We start from the raw sequence: 22562 nt of genomic DNA on the forward strand, positions 1-22562 counted from the left end.
GATTGTCAGCATAACTAACAGTGACTTTCGTGGGGATCTGCGCATGTACGAACTACTTAATAATGGTAATTTAGGTGTGTAGTTTTGGGCAGGTCACTCTGAATCGGGCAGCGATCGGGTGATCTTGCCTTGCGGTGATGTGTAATGATGTATCGATCAAATTACAAGAGACGGGGGAATATCGAATTCGTTAGGCACGTGAAAGGATTCGTCATGGTTTCCAATTTACGCTATTCTGCAGAATGTGCATATGCTCAAGAATATTCCGAGTTCTCAGAACGATGCTGACATTCCATTGTCATTCATTGCATAGCATAAGCCATAAATCATTTTATCAGGAAGTGTTTCACTGTATGTTTGGTTTTTTCCACTTAAAAATCTCAAAACAAGCAATCACATCACAATATAGCTCTAGGACCGATTCAGTCAAGAAATTCTCGTGACTGTGCCGTAAACTCGATTGCATCTTAATGTCTCGTCGCGTAACACTAAGAAAGCTACTCTGCACTATATCAGATCTCCGCAGGCTGCACCGTGTTTGCTGCAACCCGTTGCAAGTCGATGTTCAGTCTTGTTTCCTAGTTCCATTAATTGCCCCCTGAAGTAACCTCAATCACCTCCAATATTGTTCCCTTCTCGGTGCGCTTGACGTACAACATCCCCTAGCTTGTTTAACCGGACTGAAGTTTCATCCTTCGGAGGGAGATGTAAGCAAGGAATCGGTATCCGAAAACCATAATGACAAGGGCGCTCACTTCCTTCGCCCCGCTGTCTAGTACAATCCCGTTGATGGAGTGTGTGAAATGCTGGTACTGCACCTTCAGGAGGAGCTTGTAGGTGTGGTAGTTGAACGACATGTACCGGATCCAGGACACAAATACCGGGACTTTCTGCAGGCAAAGAGAAAGTGACCTCGGTTAGCATCTCTTCTCCTATATAAATGGAAAGTCGAGTTTTAGTTGAGCGAATGCTTCGCTCTCGCTCACCTCAACAAAGTACCCGCCAGCAAGCATGAAGGTCATGACTGTCACCGAAGCCAACGTGGTGGCCCGCTTTAGGTCCATCAGTGTAGCCCCGATAGCAAGCCCAAGACCCTGCCATTGCATTAATGGTATCATATCGGAGAGTTCAAAGGGCTGGTAATTTTTTGTACGATATGGCAACATGACTCAGCCTTACACAAATTAAATTTCCTGAGAGTAACCTGAATCCAGCCGAACACGAACTAGCTCTCTGTAAGTAGCTTGCTAGATTTTTGAACATACCTGAGCAGCTACTATGCAAAGGAAGACTGTAAGCAAACTGAGGAAGAAGCATCCTGCGTCCAGTCTGAGGCCCGCCATGAAATAGACAACGAGGAGGAAGAGTATGGGGAGCACAAGGTCGAGTGGGAGGTCACTCGTCGTTCGGGCAAGGAAATATGCACTGAGCCTGTACATATCAGCAGCGCGTTCCTTGCTGAGCATGGCTCGTTCTTGAGGGAACGTGAAGATGGCAGTGAAGACGGGAAAAAATCCCCAGAAGACGGCAATGAAGAATAGCAGCCCTGCCTGCAAACCGGAGGCAGCCATGTAAAAACTTTGTTTGACGATTGAATGGGATTGCGAATGTGATGGTAAGAGGCTTCGGTTATTTTCTCAAGGTGAGATCCTACCTGATCTTCCAGGCCTTTTGGAGTGTTGCTATTGGATTGCCACCAGAGTAGTCCGAGAATGATCGCAGTCGCTAAGACTTGAGTGATCCTTAACCAACTAAAATAGTCGTGCTTTCGCTCTTTGATCCCCCGGCAGAACAATATGCAGTATTGCTGCCACCAGTTTGTCCCCCATTGCCGCTTGGAAGACACAACCTTTGACTTCAGCTCTTCATCGAGAGGAATCGGTACTAGGAGCTTCTTCTTCTCATTCTCGGCAACCCGAGCCTCATATGCTTCCACGAGATACTGCTCAAATGCAACGTATCTTAGCCAAATTAAGTTCATTTCTAAATAATTACTAAAACATTATTAAGAACAAAAGAGTCTACCTCGTGGACGACTGCAGGAGACGGCTTCCCAGACCTAGTCTGTGTTTCCGCATTCCCCATCTGAACCTTATCCTCCAATTCTGATGGAACTGAGACATCGTTGATATTTCCATTCGCAAGATCTAGCAAGAATTCAGCAGGGTTCATCGTGATGAGAGGGGAACATCCAATTGATGAGAAGTAAACCATGACTTCCGAGGCATTCCCAAAGTAGAGAAGGCTTCCTTTCCCAAGTAGGATCAACTTGTCGAACTTGTGGAAGAGTCTGCTTGATGGCTGGTGTATAGTCGTCACCACCGTCTTCCCAGCCTGCCATTCACTTCGGACACTTAAACCATAGACAAGGCATCTATCATCCGAGCTGGAACTAACGACACTTATGAGATTGTTTTATTGATCTTTGCAAAAATACCTCTGCAATGTCCTGTAACATCTGAATGGTCCTCATAGCGGTCGTAGAGTCCAAGCCAGAAGTCGGTTCATCGAGTAACAAAAGAGAAGGATTGATTATGATCTCATTTCCTATACAGACTCTCTTCCTTTCCCCGCCTGATACTCCCCGGACAAAGGAGCCTCCTATCATAGTGTCTTGACACCTGATTATCGCACCTTGAAGTCAGTCCCTTTTAAGGTCGAGAGAGATTGAAACAGACAATGGATTGCGGGAAACCGGATAATTTACCTCTCCAAGCCTAGCTCGTAGATAACATCTATCGCTCGTTTTTCTTTTTGCTCTCTCGTCAGTGTCTTTGGTAGTCGCAGTCGAGCTGCGTAGGATAATGTTTCTCTCACAGTAAGGTGAGGAAACAGAACATCATCCTGAGTCACAAATCCTATCCTGCCAGAAACCATTATTTATAAGCATCCAAAATCGTTGTCGGGGGAAAATTAGCAACCCGAATTTCAAAAGTGTACCGGCTTTTAAGGAGTTTGGAGTAAGGCTGATCATTGTAGGTGATCGAACCACTGACAGTGGACTGCCTTAACCTGCCTCCTAGCAGATTCAGCAACGTTGTCTTTCCGCTTCCCGAGGGTCCCATCAGAGCAAGAACTTCCCCCGGATTCACGGAACCGGTAATTCCATGCAAAATTTCCTTCTCTTCGCTGGTCCTTATGCCCTTAAGAACCACCTTGTACGTGACATCCGTGAACTGCAACATGAACCAACTCCGAGTGAGAACAACAGCAAAGTTGTGTAAAAATAGAAAAATCTCTATGATGATATGCTATGACTCGTCGGTTTCTTTTCTTCTTCCTCAGCAGCGTGCTTCATCTTTCTTTCTTCTGTTTATTCCACCATTGAGGTCAGTCTTTTTAGCTCAGCTCGACTCAGGTTCGATCCTAGAACCAGTACACAATCTTTTCTAGTTTTGTGAACTAACACGCTGCACTAAGCGAGAAAGAAGAGAAAGTCTTGTACGCAAATATCATATAAGATGAAACTCGGTACAAGACTAATTTGATAACCTGACCATATCTTAGGATCATGTTCTAGAGGAGGTTCCGTTCGTTGATCTTTACTCATAGCTATGAAACCTCCATCCTTTTTGCCTGTCCAAATAGATAGTAGTAACCCGATCAATCCTTGTGCCACTGGAAATGCGAGAACATATAGCGCTTCGAACTCCACATATGTGCTGATATCGCAGAATAAAATGGCAGGGACGAAATTTTTAGTAAAATGACCTTCAGGTAGATGGGCAAAGTCGGCTCTGTGCGAAACTTTGGCTTCTTGGCTAGACCTGCTTCGATGTCTTCTGCTGCAACATGCATTAACCTTAATTTTAGTACTAAAAAAAAAAGATATTCTGATAAAAAGTTCTATTCACGTCAAAATCTATACAGGAACTTTTTTCTGAGGCTCCGAGGAATTCCGAGCCTGTTTAGGTTGACTTAAATGACTCTAGTTGATCTAAGACCTCAAGGTATGAATGTCAAGGTCCCACCTCGGCCCAGCAACGTAAGAATGCGACCGTGGCTAATTTCTACGAAGCCGATATGACATTACTGGGATATCAGGAAACTAAAGGGTGGCACGAGTTCGTCACATGGGTTCAGTGATTGCATCCTGGATGAGATTTGTCAATGAGTGACCACCTACCTCTTGAAATCAAATTGGAAAAGGAGGTGACCAGCTGCAGATGGTCCAGAGCACAGATAGAAAAATGAACCATCATTGACCCAATTGCTTAAAAGGTAACCCGGGTGGTGCCTTTTGCAACCGTAACATAGTAGATTACGGAGTGATGAGCAAATCGTACAATCACGATCATTACGAACCAGGTTAGTTATTTTCCTTTACTAGATTGGGTAAAATAAAAGGCTTTTTTCCATACTGGTTTGATACGACTTACAACAATCAACTGTTGTGATTGACTTAACTAAAGAGAAGATGGAAATGAAGCTTACGTATGTCATCATCGCTGAAGGGCTTAGAGTCGGCTATCTCCTCGGGGGGCATAGTAAAGCCAGTGAAGGAGAAGGACAGGCCCAAGCTGGCGCTGGACGCCCGGCTCAGAGCGGCGCCGCTGCTCAGTTCGTCCACGTCAAACTTCATCTGGGCGCTCCGTGACTTCCTTATGTGGGTGTTCTTGCTGCCACCGCTCCCCCCAGCTACTGACCTCCCCGGAGACATCATCAGCCTCCTGCTTGACTTCCTCGATAGGGTCCCTCCGCTTCCAGAGCTCCCCTCTGCCCCTCCGCTCTCCGCAGAGTGCCCGCTCGGCGGCAGCGGCGGCGGGGACTTGAATGCAGCCACCACCGTCTCCAGCAGGTGGTCCGATATCGTCCTCGCTAGTCCGGTCGACGGGCTGGCTTTCTCCATCGTAGTCATCGACCAATCACCCCAACGCTACACCATATACAGGCACACAGACATATAATAATTAATCAATCATTCTTCCCATAATTATCATACACATGTTCATTCCATAGTTAGAAACACAGATATGGTCCACTTCATGTGGTTTGTGGAGTGTCTGATTGAGTCTGTAAATATTGTATCGTTTCTATCAGCTAGACAAGACTATAAGATATATTACAGCGAGCCAAAGACGAGTATACGACCGGGTGCTTCCTTTTTTCAAAAGGGAACCTCGATAATAATTTTCCAATGCAGACCAAGATGAACTTCGAGTCGGGATTAAGATCAAGAAAATCTCCATACCTTTTCTTGGTTAAATTTGCAGGAGGAAGAAGAAGAAGAAGATGAGGAGGAGGAGGAGCCGTTTCTTTTGAGCTAGGAAGAGGGGGGGGGGGGGTGAGAACTATAAATTTGGAACTTCAACTGTAACTGATGCTCTCTCTGTGGTGCAAATATATGCACTCTCCCTTCCTTTATAAAGGATGATTTAATGAAGGGCCTATCTGTAATTACGGAACTGCCCCCCCCCCCCTCTTCTCGACAAATACAGAGTCGTGCTTGGAGGAGCCATAAAATCATGAGCGTACAGTCGTCTGAGAAAAGAAGTTTAGTACAGTGACAACATCCCTCAATTGAGATTTGGGTCGTTAATTTTTAATATGAAAATTCATATGCCTCTTTACTTATATTCTTATCGTTATCAAACTCACGAGTCTTCTTTGAAATCGAGAAACAAAAAAGGTTTAATAATGCAATGATAAGCTCTTATGATTAGTGGTTAACTTAAGCTGTTCCGTTATTACTTTAGAATACTGTTTCATTGAAAATTTGATGCTGGATTACTTTTTTGCTAGGTTCTTGCAATGCTGAAAGATGAAGAATTAACCAATGTAAGATTATAGTTTATTTAAGGATCTTGCTTCATCGGGTTTATTTTTTGCTAGTTTAGCACTTGGTAATGTGGACATTATTTCTAATTTAAATTAGAACAATACGCTCGACCATCGAACATTATACATGTACTTTTTGAAGGGCATTCGGGCTGTTGCATTGTAAATAATTAATACAAGAGTTCGATCTTATCCCACAAAGGTCCAGTTGTACTCCTCTAACATACCAAAGAATGGGGGTCGATAACGGACTTGTCACCCCAAATTCCTCGTAGCATCGAGTTTTTCATTTCATCGAGAAACAATCCAGCTTGGATGCACTATCAGTCACGACCATTCCATGACACGGATGTCTGCGGACGACAGTGTACCACTTTACAGCTTAATAATTTTTACGCGGAATTTTCTGGACGGATGTCGATCGATCTCGTCAACTTTGGATCGATACATGATTGAGTCGATCACCCAGCTTTTAGCATTAATGATCTCTAGACTTTATGTGCCTACACAACGTAAAGGGACACACAAAGATGGTGATAATGTGTAATTCAAAAATTATACAATAGCCCATTTAGATTTGGCTTGCTGGATCCTGAGGACCTGCTTTGTCCCTGTTCCAAACATGCGGTGTATGTTCGATCTCACATTACCTCCCCAACAGGGAACCCCCAATGTTTTTGGAACTATACACATTAGCTATCTCTTCTTACGAGCCCCATGTGCAAATTAAGTATTAATAATTTTCCACCCCTATAAATTCCATGGAAAAATTCCGGCCTGGCCATCTCGTGGAATACTATTTCACGGTTCATGACGCTTGCCTTGTCTGATGTCGATGACACGTGAGTACATATTTTGTCGGATCGTTCATGTTACAGGCTACTTGGATCATCGTGTCGTCAGCAACTGAGTATTTCTTAACTTAATTATTAATGAGGTACAGATCCGCACTGATACAAATTTAAAAAGAAAAAAATAATAAAGTATATAATTTATTCTAAATTTATAATAGTATTTAATTTATTTAGAAGACTTTATGCATGCTCTCTATTTTTTTCAAGAAAATCTTTAACATTTGTACGCAATTTCCAATACAGTAGTTTTGCTCAATTAAAATGACAAAAAATGAGAGTTTAATTTAATTACAGAAACTGAGAGGTATCAAAATGGAGGTTACATATCTCATTCTTCAGTTTTTTATATATAATAATAGTATAGATAATAATTAATAATAATCGATCGATTGATATTTCCTCCTCTCTTCAAAGATATATATGCTAATTGTCGTATGAGATCATTAATTATTTTCTCTTTCGGTTATGAGATAATCAATTATGTAATTTGACTAATCCACCGAAAGCGTAAGCTATTAGTCCGGGCATATAAGTTGTAAAGTTCGGACCTATCGGTTCCTTGAATCTAACCTATTGATAAGGGCATAGCAACGCCCTATCCGCAGTACTATTGAGATGTCGTTTCGACGTACAACATGTGGCGCTACTGTATAAATAGTAGTCATTAAATTTTGGAATTTTTATTGCACGGCTACAAAATGTACAGATTTTCGGAATGTACCCTTGTGGTACCATAACGCAAAAAATTTAGGAGCTCATGAATGGGAAGGCACACATTGTACATCGTACATAATTGGCCTTGTCCTGCCTCTGCCTACCTTTCTCTTTGTCCTCTCCCTTCTTGCCTTCCTCACATTCATCTCCTTTTTCTTATCCTTTCGTTTCGTTTTCGTTACGTGCCTTCAACATCATGTCTCTCTAATCAATGGCTATGGCTTGTAAGAAATGAAAAAGGCCGTCCCCGAGATACGGACGGCCAAATGACAGGCAGCGACCGTCAGATCTTCATGTATCTGGCGGGTCTATCCCAACTTTGGTAAAAGCCAACACCCTCCTTTTCTTGCCTCGATGATTTCACTTTCCGGTGCCATCGTCAGAATCATTTCAAGGGTCGAAAAGTGTCGCCCCGTTTAAATACGATCATCATACACTCCAATTAGGATGGCCCCACCTCATTCCATCTCTCATTTGAGAGAAATATACATGAGGAAGAAAATTTTTATACGATGTAGGTGGTACAAAGTCGGACACCGATACACAATCGAAGAAAATTCTCGAGTTAAGAAGTTGAAAATTTTCCTTTTAATGTATTTTTCTCTCGCCAGAGATCATTTTCTGTTCCTTTTTAGTCCAGGACTTGGACTAATTAGAGCCAGATAAAAGGCGTGTGTTTGTGTACGGGTTAGAATCGTTGGGTTACGGAAATAATTGTTGATCAGTAATAAAAGTGACATAGTTCGGTTGCGTTTGGTTTCATAATAGAATTTTAAAATCAGATTTTGATTTTGATTTTGAGTGGTACAAATGGGGCCCACCCTTTGACTTTGTATGAGTTTTGTTGTTTTGTTGTGGGAAAAAGTTATATAAATGAGACCCACTTTTTGACTTTGCATGAGTTATTTTGTTTTGTAGTGGGTAGAATTAAGTTAGAATTGTAATTCTAAAATATTATCGCGAAACCAAACAGACCCTTCATAAGTTAAAAAAAAATAATCTTAATTATGAATTTATATATCGGAACACCTTTTTTCCAATCTTTGTATTGTTGTTATTAGGTTTGTCTTCCATGAGCAACTAAATCTGTATATTGTATATATGTATATGCTTAAGGCTATTGAATTAGCAATTTAAGCCGTCCAAACACAATTCAAGTCATAAACTGAAACTCTACTCAACACTAATCATTTATCTCTTAAGAAGAGAACCTTCCATATCAGACAGAAAGCGATTTGATCCCCGCTGCAAAGGCTTTTTGTATACCCACCAATCAAGCCATCATCCTGTTTTTTCGCCTATGAATATTGCCAAAAACGGCGCGGTATTCATAGGCGAAAAACATGAATATTTGTTACAAGTATTATTCATGACGACTCGAAAGATCACGAATTAGAGCTCACTTAAGTGGCATGTTTCTTATTCTCATCTGAGTTTTTATATATATTATATATAGATTAGAACTAGCTCGATAAGCTAAAAATATCGAATCAAAATATTAAGATTGGATGGGCAGTGGCTTATGTGTAATTAGCGCAAGATTCGTAAAGGTAGAAGAGGAGTTTGCGAATTGTGGTGGAGCCTCCAAATTCCAAATGCATGAAAAGATTAGTGGCCGTGGGCTGTCCAGAGAAGGAAAGTTCGCCCCCTAAATGTCTTCTGATTTGTCTGTCGATTATGGTTAAACTGATTTGATATTCCTTCCATTTAAATAATATCTCTCGTTCGTCACATTGAAATGACTTTATCCTTTAATGAATCGACCCGATTAGAATCAAATTTTTTGATGAATTTTTTTTTTGTTGGCAGCAGTGATGGCAACATTGCCACACCCGTTATGCAGTATTCAGGCTCTCGTATTCAACCGCGAATATCTCAGACGAACTGAACAATTAACGCAAGTACTGGCTCCGTCAGCGTAACACCACCAGAGGTCTAGTATAATTCACAGAAATCGGAGATGACCCCAGGCCCAAGCGAAAGAGCTTACCCTAGCATATGTCCCCTGGGGGATTCAAACTCGAGATCTGGGGATCTTCAAACCACTTGGAAAAGGGTACAGACCAAAAAAAAAAAGACAGAGAAGAACGCAGGAAAGGGAAGATATTCGTTGGAGAGCAAATCACGAGGTATAATTCAATTGATAAATAATATTTTGTATGCACAAATTTGATCTATAGTGTGAGGTTCGAACTCACAGAAACACCTCATCATATTCTCACTAGAAAAGAAAATTCAAATAACTTTTTTTATCATTGGTTTCATTTTTATATTATTAGAATTTTTCTGAGATTAAACCAAGACTATCCTATCATAGGCATGTCCAAGTAAGGCCATTTAAATCCGAGTTATCGCATTCATGAGCATTACTTAAAGCTAGCCATGAAGAAGAATCGAATCGGAGGCTTTCAAGGATTGGTCTACAATACATATATCGAATCGAATCCAATAAATTACTTGTATTTTTTCAATTAAATTATTTAATCTTAAGTAATTTACTTTTTTGTTTTTTACATACATTTGTTTGAGTTATAAGTAAATTATTTGAAATTCTTCAAGTAAATACATATCATGCGTGCATTTCAAGTGCATATATTGTAGAATTTTCCTTGAATAGGAGATTATTTTATATATGTGTCGGTCTTGCATTGCAAGCTTCGCGTGCACCAGACGAGATGCCTTGTCAATAATTGTTTCCCATAGTAGCCACGTGGCATGAAGTCTAGTGTATATAATGCTCACTTTGTCTTTTATTTTTTTTTATTAAATGAGCTAACATAATCACTTTTACACATGATACATAGATAAATCAATTAAGGTATGATTCTTTTTGTAATGATCCCCCACATACAATTACATGTATGACCAACAGCACTCTTAACAACAAACCAAAACCGGCTCATTAAATATATCTCACAATATCATTGTATTAGATCCATAAAACCTCATTATAATCGAAAAAATATATATCAGACGGTACGTATGATAAACATATATTTCAATTTTTACCAATACGGTGACTCAAACTTATATGCAATATCACGTGAAAAATTGAATAGACCACAACCGACTCTTGCAAACTCTGATTGGTAGCTTAACGAAAAGTTGATTATTTGACAGGCACTGACGTGATACAAAAATTACCTTATCCTGGCACTTTTGGTTTAGTCTACATTTCCGTATACCTAATTGTGAAATTGATGTCCTCTTTTACTTAAACTTGACAAGCAAGGACTGATCAGTGGGAACCTCTGCCGTTTTAAAAGAAAAAAAAAACTAAAAATAAAAAATGGAAGAAATAAGTTCTGATGCTATGATTGAAATTTTCAAATTTCAACGAGCACACTTGTTTGCACTACTCATGCATCCATTATTGTCTCCACTACTTATATATATATATATATATATATGTATACACACACACACCCACATTCGTATTCGTACCTTTTATTATTAGTGACATTCTCAATAATGATCAACCCCACTTGCATTAATGGACACAATACAGCTAGAAAAATAACTTTGATAAAATTTCACGTACACACTTAACGAAGCAGGCAAAGCCAACCAAAAAGATGGACATAGATTCGTCAAACTGATCACGTAAGCTGGAGTCAGAACGTCCATTTCCTCATCGAATAACATTTACATTAACAAAAATGGTATATGATGCCCGGACTGATTCCGACACAGCGGATATGCGTTATCGAACCGTCTCCGAGACACGGTCTAAGATTTATTAAAGGATAAAATATCTACCGCGATATGCTGCAATTTTAGCTAAGGGAGGAGAGAGAGAGAACAAAAGCCGGGGGCGGTGCCGACCAATGGAAGGGGGCGGGAGTCACGTGATAGGGACGTTACCGTCTCGTCTCTTCTGCGGCCCTCCGGGTCCTGCCTGAGTTTATTTAACGGTGGGATCACTACTCGTCGTTATGATGGCTGCTTTGCCTTTGTCTTAGCGGGGAACCGTTAAATTATGGTTAGTTAGTCAGTTACTTGGCTAGCCAGTCATTCCACCACCACGTGGCTTGGCCTAGATTCTTCCGAGGGACACCTCAGCATCCAAACTGATGGCTGTAATCAACTGTCTCCTCGGAGGCACATGCTCCACACGTGGGCCCATTGCCTTTGTCCTTCTTCCACGTCGGCACTCAATGTCACGTTTTATGACAAGACCAGAGCCCCGTCGTTATCATACTTTCCGACGAGCAAGTTGATAATTGATTCAGCAATAATAATTCATATTATTCAGATTTGAGTTCACGTGAATACATAAAACGAGAATTTTGATCTTTAATGGGTCGATCTGACTCGATTGAATTGGTCGGTTTCAATTAAGTTTGCGGATGCCAAAATTAACAGCGAAAAATATAATAATTTTCAAATAATAATCTTATCTAAAATACATTTATTTGACATGAAACCTGTTGCTATAGAAGAACAAAAAAGAAAATCGGAGTATGTTACTTTCACTCATCTGAGATCACATATATCCCGAGCACTGTTCCGGAAGTCGAGTTTCAAGTGCATGAACATACGCATGAAAGTCACGGAACAGAAGCACGCGTACATCGATGGGAAATAAAATGGTCGAAGTTTCCATAAACGGTTCGAATCTTCTTTAATGACGAGCTGATAATGTTTGGCATGCATGGCATGGTGCAATGCATGTATGATACGAGGCTAGATATATCCCATGTTTTTAGTCGAAAATTGGGAAATGGGAAAAATTTCAAGCGTTGGAAATATTTGGCAGAGGAAGACTGACAAGTCAATGATTGGTTGACCTGTCATAATGAAAAGATGAAAAAAAAAAGAAAAAAAAAAGGAAGCTTTCACAGTGACTGGATTTATCTGCTTGATGTTGCCATCTCAATAGGAAGCAAAGCAAAAGTCACGAAAAAGAGGTGCAATACAGCACCTCCATCCCACCCACCAGCCACCAGCCTGTTCCTTTCTTTCGGCTCGTATTCTTCGATGCTCGGCGTATAAATGTACCACAGTATTACTGTATGTTCTGAAGGCAATGCTCATGCTCATGCATGATTAAAATGTACAGAAACATATATGACACGTAGAAATCGCCAACGAGCATAATCATGAAATACTATGAGAATCCTAACAACTGAACACAGAGAGACCCAACAATTTTTCGATAAAAAGCCAGAAACCAGGAAATGGGCCAATTGCACAAGGATAAAATGGACTCCTTGATAAAAAGGTGTCATTCACTCCCTCTGTGAACATGAAAATGAAGTATGAGTCCAAGAAGGGGGGGAAAAAAAAAGGGTTGGTAGGGTAGAGAGTTAATTAGGAGGAAAGAAAAGCAATGGAGAAAAAGATGGGTTGTGTGTTAGGTTAAAGGGTCATGTGCTTTGAGCCCTGTCATGGACAAAAAGGCAAAGCTCTATTTCCATGGATGATTATTCTCTTGCTCGCAGCATTTCAATTTTAACCTTCAGGCAGAAAGTGAGGAAAAAGTCTACAATCTTAAGAAGGAAAACAAAGTTTCATGAGAAGGAACCAGCTTAGGTTGCAATTAATTGGAAGCACATACTTTTATTAGTTTATCAGAATGAGAGTACACCGAGAGATGGAACCGAGTCTGAAATAATAAAGAGTCGACACCGACATACAATGCAGATATACTACTAGCTAGAATCATCCTACAGGTCATTCTTCTGTAACACTCTTTTAGCATGACTAATGGATCGAAAAACAAAACTGGGACGACAAACGTATTTGTACAATAAGGCTTTTGCAGCCTTTTCTAGTCAAGATGATTAGCGAAACACCAAACTGTAAATCAATGCTCGTATCTAATGCTATAGGCGAAAAACTGTTCTCTGTCCTATGTGGAGCCTCTCTGATCTCGACGAAGCAGGCGTGAACTGCTTGGATAGTTTGCGTGTCGATTCCTACTTTGTTTCTTTTGTGCACACAATTAAAAGCGTGGAGGTTCTAAGCTTTTAATCTGATGCATTGTTCTTACTGAAATACCTTCATGCCGAAATCAACATCTTGCATCATCGCCACGAATTCGCTGTAATCAATCCGTCCATCCTGCAGGGGAAACAAATCACAAAACATCAATGTGGAGCCTGTATCCTAGTTCCTAGGTCCTCTGTTTTTTTTTTTATAAAAAAAAACTACTTGGAAACACATTTCTTTTCACAACCTGTATGTCGAAGCAAGATTTTTAGCAAGTATTTCAAGCACGAGCTTTGAGAAAGTATTGAAGACAACTACATATGGCTGCTAAAAGCATATAGACTGATGATGATGGCGATTGAGATGAAAGAGACTATAAGCTTGAGATTCTTTACATTGTCTTGGTCAACTTCGCGAATGATGTCTTCCAAGTGAACGTCCCGTAGGCCAAACTGTTCACAAGCTGCTTGAAGCTCATCTGGAGTAATATATCCGCTCCCATCTTTGTCAAAGTAGTTGAAAGCTGCAAACAGGTGATCCTCTCTCTGGACCTTGTTAAGATGAAGCATTGCTGCTATAAACTCGCCATAGTCCATTGTTCCACTATTATCAATATCCGCCTGTAGTACAAAAAATGAAAGTAATCAAACAGAAAGTAATCGGTTTTCTATCATGGTATTGAAATGAGCAACATTATCATGGAGCTCTGGTTGTGTATATATAGTAGCACTTACTGCTTCCATTAACCCGATGATTTCAGATTCCTGAAGATTAGCCCCAACTTTCTCCAAGCCAATCTTCAGCTCCTCAAGAGTGATATGACCACTATTATCTGTGTCTATCATCTTGAACATTTCTTTGAGACCTGCTATTTCTTCTTCGGACAGGGACTCAGCAATTACCTGTGGAAACATCACCGAACGATTATGGTGTCAAAGAGCCATGGTACAAACTTCCCAGCACAAAATTTTTTGCTCTGTTAACACATATTCTCAAGTTTAAGATTATACATAGGGACAAAAAAAAGGTACAGACCCTGATGGCCATTTTCTTTAGCTTGTTCATAGCAGAAAATTGTTTCAAGCGAGTCAAAACTGCAGAATCAAGAGGCCTATCAGGAGCGACGCCCTCAATCTGAACCCACGGATGACCTGCACAAGACAAAAAGGAGATATTCTCGCCAGCATTAATGAATCTGAAAATCTAAGGACTTACAGAATTTACGCAGTAATATTGCCAAATTAGAAGATCCAGCAGTTCAAAATGAAATCACATTAGACTGCTACGTGAATATTCCACTATCATCACTATGTCCTGTGTCTATGTTGTTGTCCAGAATTTATACTGCAGTTGAATTCTACGTCAAAGGATCATGCATGATTTTGGAAAATCACACACTTAGCAGATAAAATGGAATGAACATGTAGAAAGTTCTTTTAAAACCGCACGAGATAAAATTTGATGTGAAATTTGACTTGTGAGGAGAGGCCTTTTGAATAATACAACCAACTCTGATAATCAGGATGCACGCATTACTTACAGAGGACTTCATGAGCAGTTAGCCGCTGCTTGGGGTCTCTCACAAGCATCCTTCTGACCAGATCTTTTGCACCTTCGGATATAGTAGGCCACGGTTCTGATATGAAGTCAAGATCGCCTTTCAAGACCTGCTCGAATATTCCTTGCTCCGTTTCTGATCAGGAACGTATCATTTAGCCCAAGTAATTAGATAACCAACCAGAAAATATGAAAAATAATGAGATTCTCACCATCCCAAAATGGTGGGACACCACTCAGTAGGATATATATGATAACACCAGCACTCCAAACATCACATTCTGGACCATAATTCTTCCGCAAAACTTCTGGAGCAACATAATAAGGGCTTCCCACCACATCGGTAAACTTTTCACCTGAAAATATAGAGATGTCACTTCCCACTTGATTGGACTGCTACATGATGAGAAAGAAGGAATCCCATAACACATAATATTTAGTCCGTATTGGAGCTCCATAGACTGCTTGTCCCTCCGGAGAGACAAGCATGCACGCTCTCATCAATCAGAACCACATCATTAAAATGCATCAGATCGTTACTCTTGCATATCGTGGTGAGCCTTTCTGGCGATGATCGAGACTCATTCTTTTTCTTCCTCCAAATCACATCTCCTACCAAACAGCAGGGCTAACGTGAAAATTATGGCAATGAATCCAAACATATACCTGGCTTGAAGAACATTGACAGCCCAAAGTCTATCGTCTTTAGAGGTGATTCCTCTGCATGGTTGACAAAGAGAAAGTTCTCAGGTTTCAAGTCCCGGTGCATGACGCCCAAAGAATGACACTGTTCCACCACACCAACAATCACGCGTGCAAGCTCTGCAGCCTTCTTCTCTGAATAATGGCCCCTCTGTATTATCCTGTCAAAAAGTTCCCCTCCTGAACAGAGCTCCATGACAACATGAACTGCAACAGCATCCTCAAAGGCGTCCACAATGCTTATTACATTGGGATGCCCTGCCAAGTGGTGCATTATCCTAATCTCCCTCCTTACATCCTCCACATCCTCTTCCGTCGTCAGTTTCCTCTTCACGATCGATTTACAGGCAAACTCTTTTCCCGTCCCCTTCTCCACACAAAGGAATGTCGTACCAAATTGTCCTTGTCCAAGCTTCCGCCCCAAACTGTAGAGTTCCTTTATATTTGCAGTTTTTCTCCCCAGCACAGAATCCACTTGGAGTCCTGCACTCGACACCCTTCTCACATGGACAGGTTTCTTCGGGTTCCCCGACTCTGAAGGCTTACTCGCTCCTTCTCTAGGCTCAGCCTTGGCAGGCTTTTCGGGCTCCGCGGGTTTGACCTCGGGAGCATTAATCTTGACAGCCTCGGGTGCTGTCTCTTGTATGGGAACATAAGGTCTAGGGGGCTCTCTGTCGGAGGGTTTCAGGTCATTGTTAGTGGCGGGGGCAGCTTTACTTCTTTCTCCATTACCAGGAAGCCTGTCCTGTGGCCGTGTACGCCAGACCGCAGCTGTGACCGACTGTATGAAACCATTTTTACCAAGGTTTGGTCCTACACATGAGTTGCCCATCAAATATCCCCCAATTCTAAGTCCTTAACAGCAACACCCTGTTTCCTTCCCCGCATCCAAATTTTCGTCTTTCTCGATCAGAGTCTCAAAAGGAAACAGCCCAAATGGAATGAAAATACGGACCTTCGTTTTCATGCTCCACAGAGCATGCAATCAAGGAGGTGATTGAATCGCCCCAAGCTGCGGAGATGTTAGACGACCCAAATGTGGAGCTTCTGAAAGATGAGAACTTGCTTGAAGAGGAAAAATGCGAAACTCTGCCACCAGATCAAGCAAGATGGGAACAATGCGTAATCCGTGGGATCTCCTGCGATAGATGAATCATGGATTTGGCGTCCCAAAAAATCAACCATTCAACCTCCAATTAGGAATTGTGTAAAGAGCAATGGACTAGCTGTTGATTCAACAACGATCAAACACCTCGTGGTCGAACTTGAAGAAAGTGTACGGTGAATGGACCGAAAGAAGAAAAGCAAGAAGGAGGGAGCTGAAGAAGAAGATGATGATGAATGATCAGAGCCTGTTCAGAAATGGAGAGGACGCCATGTCCAGAGTTTGTTAGAGAGAGAGAGAGAAACAGAGAGAGAGAGAGAGAAACAGAGAGAGAAAGAACCGCTGATTCTTCCAATTACGTGACAGAGCCATTGCTCGAAGTCCGACGACGATGATATGATGAGCAAAATAGCGTTGCATTTGCATGGCGGTCTAATTGCGCCACCTTTACGTAATTTATCATTCCTTCATAAAAAAAGATTATATTAAAAAAATATATATTTTGCCTAATCAAATCATTAAAATCAAAATCAAAATCAAAATCAAAATGGGATATAGTACAGTAGTACACTCCATCGCCTATCGACCTAGAGTTAGAGATTCGATATTTAGTGAAATTACCGTGCTCATTTATTAATTATTTAGAATTTATTTATCTCTTTTATAACAAAAAAAATCATTAAAATCAAATTATCCGCACGGGAAAGTCCACCCTCTCTCTCTCTCTCTCTCCTAGCACCATATTAACCGATTACGTTGTACATTCTAACATAGAAAGTTGATCAGATAGTTTCATAATGTCGGAATTGGTTTACACATGAGAATCGCCCCTTAACCAATACATTGCATTGAAACACACTGTGCGGCACATGTTTGCTCGGTACGGCTGAATCATGTATTTTACGGGAATGTTCACAATACAATCGTACGGTGCAATCAGTTTTTTGACCATTCGATGGTTAATAATTATTTTTATTTATATATTCATAAATACTTGTAATTCAACAATTTAAAAAGTAATTGCAGCAAAAAAAAAAATTGTAACATAGAATTTCCCATATTTTACACTATATAATAATTCATCCGATTAATTATGATAGGGCAAAGTTCCTATGGAAGTCCTAAAAGTATGTAAAAAGTTAAACGTAAATCCTAATTTGGCTCAACTAGTCCTAATCGTTTAGTCCAATCAACAGAGCGGCAACGCAAATACACCTTGAGCTTCCCAGGGATAGTATGGTCCCCTAGTGCCAGTGGACATACAACTAATGTCATCTTATGCTTTATCTGAGCACTGTTGCTCCTCGGCCTACTGATCTTCTCGGTGTTGCATTCATTCTTAGACCGATCAATGTACCCTTTAGGTGCTCTGCCCCTCTTTCTACTACCCGAAACTGGCGGGACAAATTCAGAGGTCTCACCTTCTTCCCCAGATTTCTTAGCATTCACAGTACCACTGCTGGGTTTTGATCTCCCTCGAGGCCTCGAGGAGTTTTACCAGAGCAGAGACCTTGGAAGACTGCGGGGCTGAGCTGGTGGGTTTTGAATCCACATTTTCTTGGTCGGACTTTCTTGAGAGATTCCGATGGGACTGAGAACAACTCGGCTTCTTATAATAGTCGGCTGCGACAGAGAGAGGAGGGGGGGAAGCGGCTGTTCGTGCTTCCCATAAGTTTGAGAATGCACCCTCGACAGAAGATATGGGCACAGCAAGCGATAACCATATCTCTGGGTGGAGAAATGCAAATACGACAATCCAAATCTCCTTCTTTTGATTACCTAAAATGTAGTATTCATCTTCCTTAATACTGTTTTTGGTTGTTGGAATCGCTGTCTCTCAAAGAACTGCAGAAGTAGGTAAATTGCATTCTGCAGGAAATATAGTTTAATAGAGTTGCTTTCTGGTTAATGTGACTTAACGCAATGATGAACATAAAGTAAACGAACAATATATTCCTCTTTTTAGTATGTGCTCGTGACCATTCAAATCATCAGGAGTCTTCAGTGGTTTCAACTGGAAGAATTGATTTAAGATCAGGGGGGCGCAGGGCCAAGCTTATGCAGACCTGTCGTAGCCGTAGAATTGTACTGAGAATCGTGGTGTAGTTCCTCGTCAAAGTACCCTCCCTGAATACAACTCCTGACAATGTTCTTTGCCCGTTTCCATCCAATCGTACAGCCTCCGCTCCTTGAGAGGAAGATCAACCAAACATGTCTCTACTGTTGTCTTTGGCAACTCGGCCAAATCCTCGCCGCCATAAGATTATGAAAAACCGGGAACACTTTAGTTGAAAACTACGAGCAACTCAGCAAAAAGCGCGTATCCATAGTCCAAACAAAAACTCCTTCCTCGAAGAAGGTCGGGCTGCAAGGCAGGGGAAAGAGACTACCGACAAGTCCACAATCAGACTTCAAACGTGAATAACAGTTTCATTGTACTTAAGCATCGAAGATGTTTACATGACACAGACTGTATCTCTAAAGTCATATCACATCATATTAGAGTTCAGAAGGCGGGAAAAATACCAGCAAGCACGAGGCTCCTTTGCTGTCGCCTTGATTAATGACCGGCAATTCATTTGTTTAATTGCACCTCGACTCGATTTCATCGGGATGTACTCATAACCCGAGGTGTTGGACATGATTGTCTCCCGAGCCTCTGCATTGATGTTCATCGATAGCGGTAGTAGTTTCATTTGCAGATGAAGCAGAAGGAATAGTGATGAGTCTTCACTGCAGTTGCAGTATTGCACGACCTAAGGTGGAGAAAATAAATCGTATAGAAAAACAAGACGATGACCAAGTGAAAGTTCGGTATGAGCAGTTGAGAATGGATGAGAGACGCCACGCTCTCACTGTTTGGAATCAAATGAAGCAATCCGGCACAATTTCCAGCAAGGCAATGTTTCTTGCTAAAATTGGCATGCGAGACGACAACAAAGAGAAAGAATTCACTAACTGGAAAAGCGCCAAGGGCCTAATTGACAGTCCGATGATCAGTTTGTAGTGTACATCCATATTAATATCATTACTTACAATGACCTGAAGGAATAACATGTACTTGTGTTTCCCATCAATATATGTATCGAGTAGAAAGAGTGGGAAATGGATCTGCTTCCGGTAGAAACTCGGAAACTGCCAGATACTGAGCTCTTGAACTCGAGCACGAATGAATTGATGACACTATCAATCAGAGAGTACAGACTTCACAACCCTTGGGCGTTGGGATCAAACAATAGTTCGCTACGTGCAGCAGCTTCGAACCTGAGAATCACAAAAAGAAAATGTCGGAATTCACTCCAGGCCCCCCACAGCAACATGAAGCATAAGCGAGAAAAGGTAAAAGTCAAACTAAAATGCTGAACTTGGAATTCAGAAAACTATATAGACACCGAATTTGTAGTTCGAGCAATTCAATTCTCAGTGGCATATCGACGATGTTCCAGATGTTCCAGCTTATGGATGCGTTGATTTCCATTGAAGCTGCTAGTTAATTTTAAATGTAATAGTAAGAATGGCCTAGTATTTCGTTGCGGGTCCTTTTTTTTTTCCTTAATAAAGTATCAAATTACAAATAAGGTAGTGAAATAATTCGTGCGATGTACGAGTTAATTTTCAACGTTAATTATTCAAAATTTAAAAAATTTAGAATAACAACTTATAAATATGAATATGTTAAAATATTAGACTAGTTTTAAATTATTTAGTGACGATTTTGTTACTAATTCTCTTATTTAAAGTGCAATGCTTATTTTAGATTTTTATATTTTATGTGGTCCTAATTTTGGAAATCATGGGTATAGGTAATTGATGTTAACATACATTGCATATTTAACTATTAATATAATATAAAGACATGGTCGATGAAGTCCGCTTAGATATACAACGGGTCCCACTCGACCTATCATCATGTGTCACGTGACATCGATACTACGTGTTCATAATTTCCGTCCAAATTAATGAAAAAGTTGACGGCGTGCTACAATTGATTTCATCAAATAGAAAGTTTGTTCGGTTAGTACTAGGACTGGAATTCATGTCATGCAAGGGGCCATAAGAAAGTCCTGCATCCTCAAAAATAAAAATTTTAATCGATCAATTAGGAGGCTTCATATGAGCTGATTTAGCGACGTTAATTTTCAATTACGCTTTCGGACAGAAAATATCTAATGGCTAAACATTTAGGACTACTCAAACCAAATTAATACATTTAAGATTTAAATTTAACTTTTCGTATAAGTTTAGAACTTCCGTATGCATTTAGCCGTTTAGATTGTACTGAAGTTGACGACCAAACAATCCATTACGAAGGGCTGCTCCTGTTCTTGGTTTTGGGCCAGATGTGTTTGACTTTGTGAAGCCCAATAAAGGGCGATTAGCCGAATCTGGACCGGTCCATGGCCAACCTCGGTAGACCCAATAAAACAATGTAAACTTCACAAGAAATTGAAAAGGATAATACTACTCAGTACATTAAAAAAAAAAAAAAGGCTCATTATTTATAACATATTATTAATTAATTCACATTATAGGGTGGAATATACCAAAAGATTACCTTCACGATAGGGAAGTCCCTTTTCTAGAATGACATCATTTACATATGTTTACGAATGCCGTCGCATTCACATAAACCAGGTAAAACTCAGACGTGCATATATAGTTTTGACTAAATATATTGTCTGTCTTAATCACTCCACATAAATCGGGTCAAACTCAGACCTACATATACAGTTTTGACTAAACATATTGTATGTCTCAACCACTGCAAGGCGTGGTCAACTCTTTCGGCTTTTTATTAATGGGGTCAGGTGAATGAATGTGCGAGCGAGATTAATCCAAATGTAAAAAGTTCAGGTCTAAAAGGCAAAGCCAAAACGACCATCTTTGCTAAATTAATTAACAAATCAAATTATTGCCAGTATGCTTCCGTTCAGTTTTGACCTTTTGTTTTCTAATAAAAGGACTTCTTCAGACAGTCAAATCAAAATGCTTTCGGATTGCGTCAAGCAATCGACAATGTCAACCGCAAAGACAAACACCGCCGGCGGGAAGAATTCTCCTCGGAACGGCAAAAACTAATATTCAAATATCCCATGACCCATTCATAAAGGTCATGACCGTTTAATTGATTCTTCCATCTTCTCTTTATTCTTAGATCGCCATCCTTCGACAAATATATATATATATATATATATATATATGGACCCGTTTAGCCACTCTACTACTATCACAATCTCAAAACCTTTTCCATCGATACGTGAGCAGTCTCTTTTGGTTCAGACGCACTCCGACGGGGAAACATATTCACCTTGAGATGGATGTGCTGGGTGAGCTTAGTAGGTCCGGGCTGACAATCACGGAGATCAAGCTGCAAGGCCCGAGGCCGGCGGCTCTGACGGTGAACAAATGCTTGGCCGGCATCAAGAAGCCAGTGGCTCAGAGAAGGAACCAGTCCGACCCGGTCGTGGTGTATCTGAGGTCCCCTAAAGTTATCCATGTCCAGCCCGAGGAGTTCATGAAGATGGTCCAACTGCTAACTGGGAATAATCCGGCATCATCGGCTGGATCTTCGGATTCTTTGGCAGCTTCAAGGCCGACTTCTTCCGATGACTCGGGCCGCAGCAGCCAAGGCTTGTGTACAAACTCTTGAGCCCATTCACGCAGTTAGTAGCTGTTTCTATTTTTCGCCTAGCTCTTGAAAATGGTTCCCTTTTTAAAGATGTGAAACTTAGCAATAGAATGAAGACTTGATTCAGTAAGTCATGATTGACGAAGCATATCGGCAATTTCTTACATCGTTTCAATTATGCCAAACCACCATGGGACAGCATCGAGGATCTTAAACTTAAAAGATGCACAAGGGGTTTTGAAGAAACTCGACAGAAGAGCAATAACACAGCTGATGTTCTACAACATCG

At 40.7% G+C, this 22562-nt stretch overlaps 2 protein-coding genes across 3 annotated transcripts; both read right to left on the bottom strand.

Annotated features, from left to right (window-relative positions):
- Positions 1 to 270: 270 nt before the first annotated feature.
- Positions 271 to 5343, bottom strand: LOC116195409 (ABC transporter G family member 22-like). Of its 2 annotated transcripts, XM_031524580.1 has the most exons (11): positions 5192 to 5343; positions 4435 to 4876; positions 3712 to 3785; positions 2941 to 3176; positions 2708 to 2863; positions 2438 to 2621; positions 2026 to 2334; positions 1655 to 1942; positions 1266 to 1550; positions 987 to 1094; positions 271 to 890 (listed from the first exon to the last, which is right to left on the bottom strand). In XM_031524580.1, exons 2-11 carry the CDS (start codon positions 4856 to 4858, stop codon positions 672 to 674), a joined length of 2283 nt encoding a protein of 760 aa, XP_031380440.1. In that variant the 5' UTR covers positions 4859 to 4876; positions 5192 to 5343; the 3' UTR covers positions 271 to 671. The 2 variants fall into 2 exon arrangements, with proteins under 2 accessions (XP_031380440.1, XP_031380441.1); XM_031524581.1 differs by lacking the exons at positions 4435 to 4876; positions 5192 to 5343 and adding an exon at positions 3498 to 3576 and having other exon boundaries at positions 3712 to 3782.
- Positions 5344 to 12888: 7545 nt separating this feature from the next.
- On the bottom strand, positions 12889 to 16990 carry LOC116195410 (calcium-dependent protein kinase 20-like). The gene is made up of 7 exons (XM_031524583.1): positions 15504 to 16990; positions 15050 to 15193; positions 14821 to 14973; positions 14316 to 14431; positions 14015 to 14182; positions 13676 to 13900; positions 12889 to 13412 (listed from the first exon to the last, which is right to left on the bottom strand). The coding sequence occupies exons 1-7, from the start codon at positions 16369 to 16371 to the stop codon at positions 13338 to 13340; spliced, it is 1749 nt and encodes a 582-aa protein (XP_031380443.1). The 5' UTR covers positions 16372 to 16990; the 3' UTR covers positions 12889 to 13337.
- Between the last annotated feature and the right edge of the window lie 5572 nt (positions 16991 to 22562).

The sequence above is a fragment of the Punica granatum genome, chromosome 2, assembly GCF_007655135.1.
Source record: "Punica granatum isolate Tunisia-2019 chromosome 2, ASM765513v2, whole genome shotgun sequence".
NCBI classification, from domain to species: Eukaryota; Viridiplantae; Streptophyta; class Magnoliopsida; order Myrtales; family Lythraceae; genus Punica; species Punica granatum.